Source organism: Patagioenas fasciata, chromosome W (genome assembly GCF_037038585.1).
Source record: "Patagioenas fasciata isolate bPatFas1 chromosome W, bPatFas1.hap1, whole genome shotgun sequence".
NCBI classification, from domain to species: Eukaryota; Metazoa; Chordata; class Aves; order Columbiformes; family Columbidae; genus Patagioenas; species Patagioenas fasciata.
Window position 1 is genome coordinate 3381149 of NC_092559.1, and position 13362 is coordinate 3394510.

Here is a 13362-nt window from a genome sequence, read left to right on the forward strand (position 1 = left end):
TAGGCTGTGTGTGCTCTTGGGTGTGATGGCACATGCTCTCCCTCACTCGGTCACTCAATTCTTTATGTCTGTGGCTCCCTCTCTCACAGATGTGTGCTCTCTCTCACAGATCGTTGCATACTCTCCCTCATGCACAGTCATGTTTGCTCTCCCTTTCTGGGTCACATTTTCCCCATATCTCATATGTGGTTGTGTATGATCCCTACTTCTCTCTCTGTCACACTCTCTTGGGGAACATGCTTGTTGTCCCTCTTTGTTGCTCTCTCCTTCCTCTCTTGGTCAAGGTTTTGCGCTCTCTTTCTCAGTCATGCACTCCTTGCAGTCACATGCTCTCTATCAGTTTCATCTTCCTCTCTCTGGCATGGTCATGCACTCTTTCTCTCTTTGGAACACAGTGTCTCAGTCTGTGCTGGTCTTCCTGTTGCTCTCAGTATGGGCTCATGCATGGGCTCATTCTGACTAGTGTGCGCTGTGTTGTGCTTTCTGGGTCGTACTCTCACACTTGCCCACTCTGGGTCACATGCACTCTTGCTCTTTCTTTGGGTTGTGCACTCTTGTATGCATACACTCTCCCTCAGTGAGTTGCATCCTTGCTCCTTCTCTCTCCCTGCCCCCTGCCCTGGGACATGTGTGTGTGCACGTACTCTCCCTGCATTGCATGCTCCTTTCTTACTGCATTTTGCACTCCCTGAATTGCACACTCACACTCTCTCTCTGTATTGCATTCTCCCTCTCTGGGTTGTGCTCTCTTAGTAATTCATGCTCTCTCTGGATTGTACATTTGCTCTGTGGGTTGCAGGCTCTCACAGACTCTCTCTGGGTCTTGTGCTCTCTCTGCCTTGTGTGATCCTCTCTTGATCTGTGTCACACATGCTCTCTCCAGGGTATACGCTCTCTCTGTCTCTTGGTGCACTCTTGACTGTGCACTTCACATTGTGCACTCCTTTGGGCTCTGCTCCCTTTAGGCACACACTCTGCCTCCTTGGGTTGTGTGTGTACTCTTGCATAATCTCTCTGAGTTATGTGCTTGTTCTGTGGGCCATGCAAGTTCTCTATGGGATGTACACATGCACTTCCTTTTGGTTGTGCATGTGCATTTTCACTGCGGGTAACATGTGCTCTCTCTCTCTCCCCTGGTCGCATGCACGTGGTCGTGCATGCTCTTGGTCTAGGCTGCAATCTCTCTCTTGCTCTGCACACTCATGCTCGCTCTGTCTGGGTGGTGGCTTCCTGCTTGGTCTATCTGGATCATGTGTGCGCTCACTCATTTTGTCATGCATGCTTTTCTTGGAGTCAGACTCCGAGGCACGTGTCCTCTTCTGATCTCTGGGGCATGCATTCTGTCTTTCTCTGGCTCACACAGAATCATAGAATAATTTGTGTTGGAAGGGACCTTTAAAGGTCATCTAGTCCAAGCCCCACCTGCAATGAACAGGGACATCTTCACATAAATCAGGTTGCTCAGAGACCTGTCCAGCCTGATGTTTCCAGGGATGAGGCATCTACCACCTCTCTGGGTGACCTGTTCCAGTGTTTTACCACCCTCATTGTAAAAAAAAAAAAAAATCTTCCTTATATCTAGTCTAAATCTACCCTCTTTTAGTTTAAAACCATTACCCCATGTCCTATCTCAACAGACCCTACTAAAAAGTCTGTCCCCATCTTCTCTATAAACCCCCTTGAAGTATTGAAAGGCCACTATCAGGTCTCCCCAGAGCCTTCTCTTCTCAAGGCTGAACAACCAAGTCTCTCTCAGCCTGTCCTCACAGGAGAGGTCTTCCATCCCTCTGATCATGTTTGTGACCCTCCTCTGGACCCTCTCCAACAGGTGCATGTCTTTCCTATGTTGAGGACAGTACTCCAGGTGGGGCCTCACCAGAGTGGAGTAGAGGGGCAGAATCACCTCCCTCAACCTACTGGCCATGCTTCTTTTGATGCAGCCCAGGATATGGTTGACTTTGTGGACTGCAAGTACACATTTTTTACTCATGTCCAGCTTTTCATCCACCAGTACCACTAAGTTCTTCTCCATAGGGCTGCTCTCAGTCCCTTCATCCCCCAATCTGTATTGATACCAGGGGTTGCCCCTACTCAGGTGCAGGATCTTGAACTTGGCTTTGTGGAACCTCATGAGGTTCACATGGACCCACTTCTTGAGCTTGTCCAGGTCCGTCTGGATGGCATTCCGTCCCTCACTCGTGTCAACCATACCACCCAGCTTGGTGCCATCTGCAAATTTCTGAGGGTGCACTCGATCCCAGTGTCTATATCACTGATGAAGATATTAAACAGTACTGGTTACAATATGGACCCCTGAGGGACACCACTTGTCACTGATCTCCATCTGGAAACTAAGCTGTTTTCCACTACTCTTTGGATGTGACCATCCAACCAGTTCCACATAGACCATACAGTCCATCCACCAAATTCATATCTCTCCAATTTAGAGAGAAAGATGTAGGGGACTGTGTCAAAGGCCTTACAGAAGTCCAGATAGATGACATCCATAGCTCTTCCCTTGTTCGCTGATGTAGTCACTCTATCACAGAAGGCCACTAGGTTGGTCAGGCAGGACTTGCCGTTGGTGAAGTCATGCTGGCTGTCTTGAATCCTCTCCCTGTCCTCCATGTGCCTTGGCATAGCTTCTAGGAGGATCTGTTCCACGATCTTCCCAGGCACAGAGGTGAGGCTGACAGGTCGATAGTTCCTGGGATCCTCCTTTCTACCCTTTTTAAAAATGGGTGTGATGTTTCCCTTTTTCCAGTCACCAGGGACTTCACCTGACTACCAGGACTTCTCAAATATCATGAAGGGTGGCCTGGCAACTATATCAGCCAATTCCCTCAGGACTTTGGAATGCATCTCATCAGGTCCCATAGACTTATGTATGTTCAGATTCCTCAGGTGGTCTCAAACTGGACCTTCTCTTACAGTGGGAGGGACTTTGCTCACCCAGTCCCTGTTCATTTTCCACTTGAGAGGTGTGGGAAGAGAGCTTGCCAGTGAAGACTGAGGCAAAAAAGTTGTTGAGTACCTCAGTCTTCTCCTTGTCCATTACCAGTTTGCCATTTGTGTTCATCAGATCAGGTACGCTCCTGGCTTATCTCTGTAATACTTCAAGTGTGCTGCAGTTTACCGAGCACATCTCAGAGCAACAGGTTGAGGGCCCTTGCTAACACCTCGTTCTTCTAACACTGACCATGTCGTCCCAGAGCGTGTCATGGGCAACCCTCATATTATATTATAATTATATATTATTTTGCCCAAGATCTCCCTTGAGAGAGAGTTCACTCTTGCTCTCTGGGTCAAATGCTCTCTCTGGGTCATAAGCTTTGGGTTGCATGCATGTATATACCCTCCCCCACCCCAGGTCATTTTCTCTCTCAGGGCAACATGCTCTCTCTCCTTTTCTCTTACTGGGCTGCCCTCTTTCTCTCATTCTAGATCATCCTCTTTGTCATCCCCCATCCCATACCATCCCCCTTTGGGTTAATCTCTCTCTCTCTCTTTCTCTTCCAGTTGACTTTTACCCTGGTCGCTCTGGCTCTCCACCCCCTTTTTGGCTTGTCTTCTCTGTCCCTGCATCCCCCATGCCCCCTCCCTACTTAGCCAACCTCTCTTGCTCTCACTTTCTCTCTCTTTCTCCCCTCTCTGTGGGTTACCCTCTCTCTATGGGTTGCTGTACCTCTCCTTTGGGTCATCCTCCTTTGGATCATCCTTTTGCTCTTTCTCTCTGGGTTGACCTCTCTGGCGTGCTCTTTGTCTCTCTCTCGGATACCCTCTTTCTTTCTCTGGGTCTCATTCTCGGTTGACCCGCCCCTCTCTTTTTCTCTCTGGGTTGACCTCTGCTTTTCTCTCTTGGTTGACCTCTGCTTTTCTCTCTTGGTTGCCCCACCCCCGCCTGACAACTTTCTCTCCTCTCCTCCCTCTCTCTCTCCACCCCTCTCCTTCTTTCTCCCCCACCGTCTCTTTGTGGATCTCTTGGTTCCTCTCTCTCTGGGTTGCCATACCACCAACCCTGTGTCCTGCCCTATCTCCTTCCCTTTGGTTCACATCCTACTCCCCGCCCTTTTTTATTCTTGGCCATCCTCACTCCCTCTCTCTGTCCAGCAAGCTCTCTCTTCCTCTGGATCTCCCACCATCTCTTTGTGAATCCTTCTGTCTCTTTTTCTGTGTTGAGCTGCTCCTCCCTTTCTTTCTGAGTAGCAAATACTCATTCTCTGAGTTACCCCCTATGTATGGGGGGTCGCTTGCTCCAGGCAGTGGTAATTTTTTCACTCTCACTCTGGATCACTTTCTCTGGGCTATCAAAGAATCACAGAATGGTTTGGGTTGGAAGGGATCTCTGGAGATCACCTAGTCCAACCCAGCTGCTAAAGCAGGTTCACCTAGAGCAGATCATAGAAACATTTTGGTTGGAAGAGACCCACAGGATCATCAAGTCCAAACATAATCTAACTCTGGTACTAAACCATGTCCCTTAGAACCTCATCTATACATCTTTTAAACACCTTGGTGACTCAACCACTTCCCTGGGCAGCCTGTTCCAGTGTCTGACAACCATTTCCATGAATAAATTTTTCCTAATGTCCAATATGAACCTTCCCTAGCGCAACTTGAGGCCATTTCCTCTCATCCTGTCACTTGCTACTTGGGAGAAGAGACTGACACCTTCCATGCTACAACTTCCTTTCAGATAGTTGTAGAGAGCAATAAGGTCTCCCCTCAGCCTCCTTTTCTCCAGGCTAAACAGCCCCAACTCCCTCAGCTGTTCCTCATAAGACTTATTCTCCAGACCGCTCACCAGTTACTTTGCCCTTCTCTGTACTCTCTCTAGTACCTCAATGTCTTTCTTGTACTGAATGGCCCAAAACTGAACACAGTATTTGAAGCGTGGCCTCACCAACGCTAGGTACAGTGGGATGATAATTTCCCTAGTCCTGCTGACCACACTATTTCCGTTACAAACCAGGATGCTATTGGCCTTTTTGACCACCTGGGAACAGTGCTGGCTCATGTTCAGCCAGCTATCGATGAATACCCACAGATCCTTTTCTGCCAGGCAGCTTTCCAGCCACTCTTCCCCAAGCCTGTAGCATTGCACAGGGTTGTTGTGACGCAAGTGTAGGACCCCAGCACTTGGCCTTGTTGAACCTCATACAATTGGCCTCAGCCCATCAATCCAGCTGGTCCAGATGCCTCTGTAGAGGCTTCCTACCATCAAGCATATCCACACTCCCACCCAACTTGGCGTTGTCTGCAAACTTATCGAGAGTGCACTCAATTCCTTTGTCCAGATCATCCATAAAGATATTAAACAGAACTCACCCAAATACTGAGCCATGGGGAACACCACTTCTGACTGGCCACCAAGTGGATTTGACTCCATTCACCACAAGTCTTTGGGTCCGGCCATCCAGCCAGTTTTTTACCCAGCAAAGTTTGTACCCATCCAAGGCATAGGCAGCCAGTTTCTCCAGGAGAATGCTGTGGGAAATAGTGTCAAAAGCTTTTCTAAAGTCTAAGTACAAAACATGCACAGCCTTTACCTCATCCACTGAGTCACCTTGTCATAGAAGGAGATCAAGTTGGTCAAGCAGGACCTACCTTTCATAAACCCATGCTGACTGGGCCTGAGCACTTGGTTGTCTTGTATGTGCCACATGATGGCACTCAGGATGTTCTGTTCCATGACCTTCCCCAGCACCGAGGTCAGACTGACAGGCCTGTAATTCCTCAGATACTCCATCTGGCCCTTCTTGTAGATGGGTGTCACCCCAAAGTCAGTTTTAGGTGGACAACAAGTTCCCAAACAGACTTTATTCTAGCCAGAAAAGTTCACCCAATAAACTGACTAGAAACAGTTAGCACTCCGACAACATAAAATACAGGTTCAGATAACTGTTGAGGAGATTATTGGGGTGCAACAACATAAGAATAATGAGGATCCACAGTGTGCATGCATACACTCACAAGAAAGAAAACCAGAGCCCTCTGACCCCAGGGTACCCACAAGAAATAATCACTTGCCTGGGTTAGGTAAGGACTCACACTTGCCTGGTTAGGCAAGGACTCTCACTTGCCTGGGTTAGGCAAGGATTCATTCAAGCATGTATCCAGTAAATAACCACTCACCCAAATGAGGAGGTGAGGCGCTCTCAATCCTGGGGAGTCTCCTTAGATGGTGTCCCAGTCTAAAGGGAGGACTCCAGTTCACAGATCCGCTGCTCTGAGAAGACCACTCCAAAGGGGGCCTTCGACGGGGACCCCATTTTATAGTCTGGTCAGATCTGGCTGTGGGCTTCTGGACAACATAGTCCAGAAGCTTTGCAGCTATTCTGGGCACCTTCTTTGTTAACAACCCTGTCAATTGATACAGGGTCCCATTAAGGATCCTGTCAATTGATCCAGGGTCCCACCCCTCCTGCCCCACCAGCTGGTGGAGGTGAAGTCACCCTGCCCCAGGGTAGGGGAGGATGTGACTATCAACACCTTGGTACCACCCTAGGTGTATACATGGGGACAGGCACAGTGGGGCACAAAAGGTGCTAAAAGAGCCATCAACTGCCCCATTGAAGGCTCCAGATCTCAGGGAGATGTGCAACTGCCACAATGGGTGTCACATTTGCTACTTTCCAGTCAACTGGGACAAACCGGGCTAGCCAGGACTGCTGATAAATGATGGAAAGCGGCTTGGTGAGCACCTCCGCCAGCTCCCTCAGTACCCATGGATGGATCCCCTCTGGCCCTATAGACTTGTGTGTGTCTAAGTGGTGTAGAAGGTCGCTAACCATTTCCCCTTGGATTATTTGGGCTTCATTCTGCTCCCCATCCCTGTCTTCTGGCTCAGGGGGCTGGGTACCTGGAGCGCAACTATTCTGACTATTAAAGACTGAGGCAAAGAAGGCATTCAGTACCTCACCCTTTTCTTCATCCTTTGTCACTATACTGCACCCCGCATCCACTAAAGGATGGAGATTCTCCTTAGCCCTCCCTTTGTTGCTGATGTATTTATAGAAACATTTTTTGTTCCCTTTACGGCAGTATCCAGACTTAGCTCTAACTGAGCATTAATCCTAATTTTCTCCTTGTGTAACTTCACAGCATCCTTATAGTCCTCTAGAGTAGCCTGCTACTTCTTCCAAAGGTTATAAATTCTCTTTTTATTCCAGAGTTCCAGCCAGGTCAATCTTCTTCCCCACTGGCTCTTCTTTTGGCACACGGGAACAGCCTGCTCCTATGCCTCTAAGATTTCCTTCATGAAGAGTGACGAGCCTTCCTGGACTCCTTTGCCCTTCAGAACTGTCTCCCAAGGGACTCTGCCAAACAGCCTCCTAACCAGGTCAAAGTCTGCCCTTTGAAAGTCCAAGGTAGCAGTTATGCTGGCCATCCTCCTTACATCTCCAAGAAATGAAAATTCAATCATTTCATAATCGCTGTGCTCAAGGCAATCTCCAACCGACACATTATCCATGCGTCCTTCTCTTTTCACAAAGAACAAGTCCAGTGGGGCACCTTCCCTAGTTGGCTCACTAACCAGCTGTGTCAGGAAGCTGTCTTCCATACACTCCAGGAGCCTCCTAGACCGTTTCCTCTCTTTTGTGTTGTATTTCCAGCAGACATCTGGTAAGTTCAGGTACCCCACGAGAACAAGGGTTGGTGATTGTGAGACTTCTCCCAGCTACCTGCAGAATGTTTCATCTGCCTCTTTATCCTGGTTGGGTGGTCTGTAACAGATTCCCAACAAGATATCTGCCTCGTTGGCCTTCCCCTTGATTCTTACCCGTAAACACTCAACCATATTGTCACCCTCATCATGCTCTAAATCAGGGGTGTCAAACTCTTTTTCACTGGGGGCCACATCAGCCTCGCGGTTGCCTTCAAAGGGCCGAATGTAATTTTAGGACTGTAGAAATATAAGAGTAGTTACATTTATACAGAATTTGACACCCCTGCTCTAGACAATCAAAAAACTCCCTAAGATACAGGGCTATCCCACCTCCTCTCCTTCCTTGCCTCTCCCTTCTGAAGAGTTTATAGCCATCCAATGCAGCACTCCAGTTGTGGGAGTCATCTCACCATGTTTCTGTGATGGCAACTACATCGTAGTTTTTCTGCTGCACAATGGCTTCCAGCTCCTCCCATTTGTTGCCTGTGCTATGTGCATTCGTCTAGATGCACTTCAGCTGGGCTATTGATCCTGCCACATTATTGCAGTGAGAAGCCCTAATTCCTTTGTGACTCTTCTCAGGTGCTTCCATGGTTTCTAACACATCTATAACCCTTGTGTCATTGCTACCACACAGGAATGCATCCAGGCGGGTTTTGTATGTCTCCAGAGGAAACTCTCCAACTTCTCTGGGCAGCCTGTTCCAGTGCTCTGGCACCCTCAAAATAAAGAAGTTTCTCTGCATATTCAAATGCAACCTCCTATTTTCAGTCTGTGCCAGTTGCCCCTCACCCTATAACTGGGTACCACTGAAAAGAATCATAGAATCATAGAGGCATTTCAGTTAGAAGAGGCCCTCAGGATCATCGAGTCCAACCATAACTTAACCTAACTCTAGCACTAAACCATGTCCCTAAGAACCTCATCTAAACACCTTTTAAACATCTCCAGGGATGGTGACTCAACCACTTCCCTGGGCAGCCTGTTCCAATGCCTGACAACCCTTTCCGTGAAGAAATTTTTCCTAATATCCAATCTAAACTTCCCCTGGTGCAACTTGAGGTCACTTCCTCTCATCCTATCATGTGCTACTTGGGAGAAGAAACCAACACCCTGTGTGCTACAGCCTCCTTTCAGGTAGTTGTAGAGAGCAATCAGGTCTCTCCTCAGCCTCCTTTTCTCCAGGCTAAACAGCCCCAGTTCCCTCAACTGCTCCTCATAAGACTTGTGCTCCAGGCCCCTCACCGGCTTTGCCACCCTCCTCTGCACTCTCTCTAGTACCTCAATGTCCTTCTTATGATGAGGGGCCCAAAACTGAACACAGTATTCAAGGTACAACCTCACCAGTGCTGAATACAGTGGCACAATCACTTCTCTAGTCCTACTGACCACGGTATTCCTGATACAAGCCAGGATGCTGTTGGCCTTTTTGGCCACCTGGGCACACTGCTGGCTCATATTCAGCCAGCTGTTAATCAACACCCCCAGACCCCTTTCTGCCATGCAGCTTTTCAGCTACTCTTCCCCAAGCCCGTAGAGCTGCCTGGGGTTGTTGTGACCCAAGTGTAGGACCTGGCACTTGGCCTTGTTAAATGTCATACAATTGGCCTCAGCCCAACAATCCAGCCGGTCCAGATCCCTCTCTATGGCCTTCCTACCCTCCAGCAGATCAACACTCCCACTCAATTTGGTGTCTTCTGCTAAGTTATTGAGGGTGCACTCAGTCCCTTCATCCAGATCATTGATAAAGAGATTAAACAGAACTTGCCCCAATACTTGTGACCGGTTGCCAACTGGATTTGGCTCCATTCACCACAACTCTTTGGGCCTGGCCCTTCAGCCAGTTCTTTATCCATCGCAGAGTACACCCATCCAGGCCATGAGCTGCCAGTTTCTCCAGGAGAATGCTGTGGGATATGGTGTCAAAGGCCTTACTGAAGTCTAAGTACATAACATTCACAGACTTTCTCTCATCTGCTAGATGGGTCACCTTGTCATAGAAGGAGATCAGGTTGGTCAAACAGGACTTTCATAAACCCATGTTGACTGGGTCTGATTACATGGTTCTCTTGTAAGTACTGTGTGATGTTACTCAAGATCATCTACTTCATGTCCTTCCCAGGTACCGAAGTTAGACTGACAGGTCTGTAGTTCCCTGGATCCTCCTTCCGGCCCTTCTTGTAGATGGGTGTCATGTTAGCCAACTTCCAGTCAGCTGGGACCTCCCCAGTTAGCCAAGATTGCTGAGATAGATAATGGAAAGTGACTTAGCGATCACCTCTGCCAGCTCCCTCAGCACCCTTGGGTGTATCCCATCTGGCTCCATAGACTTGTGAGTGTCCAAGTGGTGTAACAGGTTGCTAACCATTTCCCCTTGGCTAATTTGGGCTTCATTCTGCTCCCCATCCCTGTCTTTAGGCTCAGGGGGATGGATACCTGGAGCACAACCATATAAAGACTGAGGCGAAAAAGGCATTTAGTACCTCAGCCTTTCCCTCATCTTCTGTAACTATGTTTCCCTCTGCATCCATCATGGGATGGAAATTCTCCTTAGCCCTCCTCTTGTTGCTAATATATTTATAGAAACATTTCTTGTTGCCTTTCACAGTGGTGTCCAGGCTCAGCTCTAATTGGGCTTTGACCCTTCTTATTTTCTCCCTGCATAACCATTCTTATGTGGTCCCATCCTCTTGACACCCATCCTTGAGATATTTATAAGCATAAATAAGATCCCCTCTCAATCTTCTCTTCTCCAGGCTGAACAGACCCAGCTCTCTCAGTCTGTCCTCATAAGAAAGATGCTCCAGACCCCTAATCAAGTTTGTAGCTCTCTGCTAGGCACTCTCCAGTCATTCCTTGTCTTTCTTAAACTGGGGAGCCTGGAACTGGACACAGTACTCCAGATGCAGTCTCACCAGGGCAGAGTAGAGAGGGAGTATAACCTCCCTCAACCTGCTGGACACACTCTTCCTAATGCACCCCAGGATATCGTTTGCCTTCTTGGCCCCAAGGGCACATTGCTGGTTGTAAAAATCCAGGTCTCTTTCTCTCACTTTCCTCATGTGCATTATCTTCTGGGGAGTGACTCCATTTATTATTTAATGCATTCTTGAATAATAGCTAGAACTGTTAAGGGATGTTAGAAGCAACTGCCTCCTCCAGCAGTTCCAGCCCAGGACTTCCTCCTGCCCAGTCACTGGGACCAATAATTAGTCCAGCTTGAAGTTTGCTAGCGAATACACCCCCCCCCATGTACACTCAGTTTGGGGAAGCCTGACACCAGACACATGGCTATGGCTTATTTATATATTTCAAAATAATAATTATGTGATGCAAAACTAGCAGTAGAAAATTTCCTAACATTTCTGTGGAGTCACACTAATGAAATCTATAGTTTTGCCTCTAAAACCAAACACATTTTCACATGATGCTGTCCACCTGAACTATTATTGACAAATAGGGAATACAGTTACTAGATGTCTTCTAATTTATTAATTTATTGTAGTCTTCAATTGTCTTTAATTTCTTATTGTGATTTTATATTAAGAGTCAACTGGTACCTGCCAGGAATCACTTGAATTTAGCAAATGGGGGGTATATATTTTTGTCTTTAGTTCATTCTTTTGCATTTATCAGTCCATCATACATGCTTTATGAAAAACATTTTCTTTATCTTTGTAAACTGACAATACCTCTATGGCAATAATATTCATATGCAGAATGTAATTTGAAAAGAAATCATGTGTGACATTTTGTTTCACCATTTCATACTCTGGTCTCTGGTCTTTTTCAAATACACCAATGTGGGTTTCTAAGTGTCTGTATTTTGTCCCTGTGATTAAATAGAAATTTTGGTGTATGGGGGGGTATTTTCATGTAGAATGATTGCTAATCTCTTTATGTGCTTGTTATGACTGGTTGTAACACTTTTTTTCTCTTGTTCTCTTTTTGTTCACTTATTTCTGATGTTTGAAACCATTCTATTCTGGAACCTTGTTTGTTAAATTTTTTTTTCTGACTCTTTCATAACCAGAACTCTTATCCTTCCTTTAGTGCTCATGAATATTTCACTCTTGTATTAGTTTTGTCATTTCATGTACAACTTGGATTTAGTCAATGTAGTCCTTTTACCTTTTACACTTCCAGAACAATTTCTTGCCACATATATAACATCACATCACTTATGTTGGACATTTCACTTCTTTCAGGTGCCTCCATGCTTAACACAGAACAAGTCTTGGGAATTTGTTTCCTATTGTATTCTGTCTTTATGACTTGGAATGTATTATTTAAAACCAAATTCACTACTGTTCATTATTTATCTTCTTTCACTTGTAATATTTTTCTATAATATGCTTTCCCATAGCCCTATAAATATGCACTGCTCTTGGTGTTGCCATGTCCACTCCTTGTAGTAAATCAATCTTGACTTGGTTACTAGTTCTATGGAGTTCATTCCTGCCTGGAGACAGGTTTCATATAAGGAAAATGGGATCCTCCTCAAATTAAGTGCAGGGGGAGGCAGTGAGTATCGTTTTTTTTGTTTTGTTTCAGTTTTTTTAAGAACCTTAGTTAACATTTTATAGTCTCCCTCTGGGTTATTTTAGTAGTGATTCTGGATGTGTTACACAGAAAAACACGGAGAACTTCACCCTTGCTTTCCTCCTAAATAAATCTGGAAATGCTCTAGTCAAGTGGTTCTATTTTCATCCAAGATTCTGTTTTCTTCATATACTATGCAACATAGGCATGCTAAGAGTCTGGTCTTTGTTTTTTAGAATCAATCATTTAACAAGGATCTAGAGTTATCAGAAAACAAAACTTTGGTCCCAAAGCAGATGTCTTTATCTGCAGACTCCAGACTGTTTCAACAGGGAGATGCACATAGTTTCTTCTCTTTGGAATAAGTCTCACACTGAAATAGGCAATATGAATTTTACTGCTGCATTCATCAGGAAAAGAATGGGGATCCCATTTTGTTTCTTTTGTGAGCTGATGATTTGCCTGTATTTTGCTCACTCAGGTGAACATGCCTACAAATGTTCTTCTTGCACATTTTCAACCATGACAATCAGCCAGCTGAAAGAGCATTCCTTGAGAGTGCATGGGAAAGCACTGACACTACCAAGACCCCGTGTTGTCAACCTCTCAGCCTCACTTGGCTACCACACCTCCAAGAAACACACTTCTGCTGAAGAGGTGGAGGACTCTAATGGTAAGAGGTGCTTCAAAAGCAATAATCTAATTGTCTAAAATGCTACTTAATACATTTATTAAAAAAAAAAAAATAAGGCAGCAATTAAGAAAAATCCAAAGTTGCATGAAAAGCAAGAATAATGGTGGTGTTCTAGTACTTGACCTGTAGCAGAATCTCATCAGTTTATTCATTTCCAACTTATACTGCCAATGGTTGGCCTTTGGAATAAGTCAAGCTGACCTTACTTTTCAGCAAAGATTTACAACATAGGAAATTTTCAGTGGCAGAGCTCCCATTAAAAATCAGTGGGAAAGCGAGCATCTAATTCCATTTGCATTTCTGAAAAATACCCTTTATCTTGTTAACAGAGCAATTTAGTGAAGCCACTAAAGATTAAGTGTAAAAAGTAGAGGGAATAGCTAGGCAACTTTCTATTTTGTTTTTTATGGAAATGGGTGTGTACACAGATCCTGATATTTGAAATACAGACGGATGG

At 45.9% G+C, this 13362-nt stretch overlaps 1 protein-coding gene across 1 annotated transcript in view; it reads left to right on the plus strand.

The window, feature by feature from the left end:
• The window catches only part of LOC136114593 (zinc finger protein 462-like), an 84429-nt gene that overhangs the window by 20466 nt on the left and 50601 nt on the right, over nt 1-13362 (plus strand). Inside the window, exon 6 of the mRNA XM_065859973.2 lies at nt 12693-12884. Within this exon, the coding sequence (XP_065716045.1) occupies nt 12693-12884 (192 nt within the window). The remainder of the gene's footprint in view (nt 1-12692; nt 12885-13362) is intronic.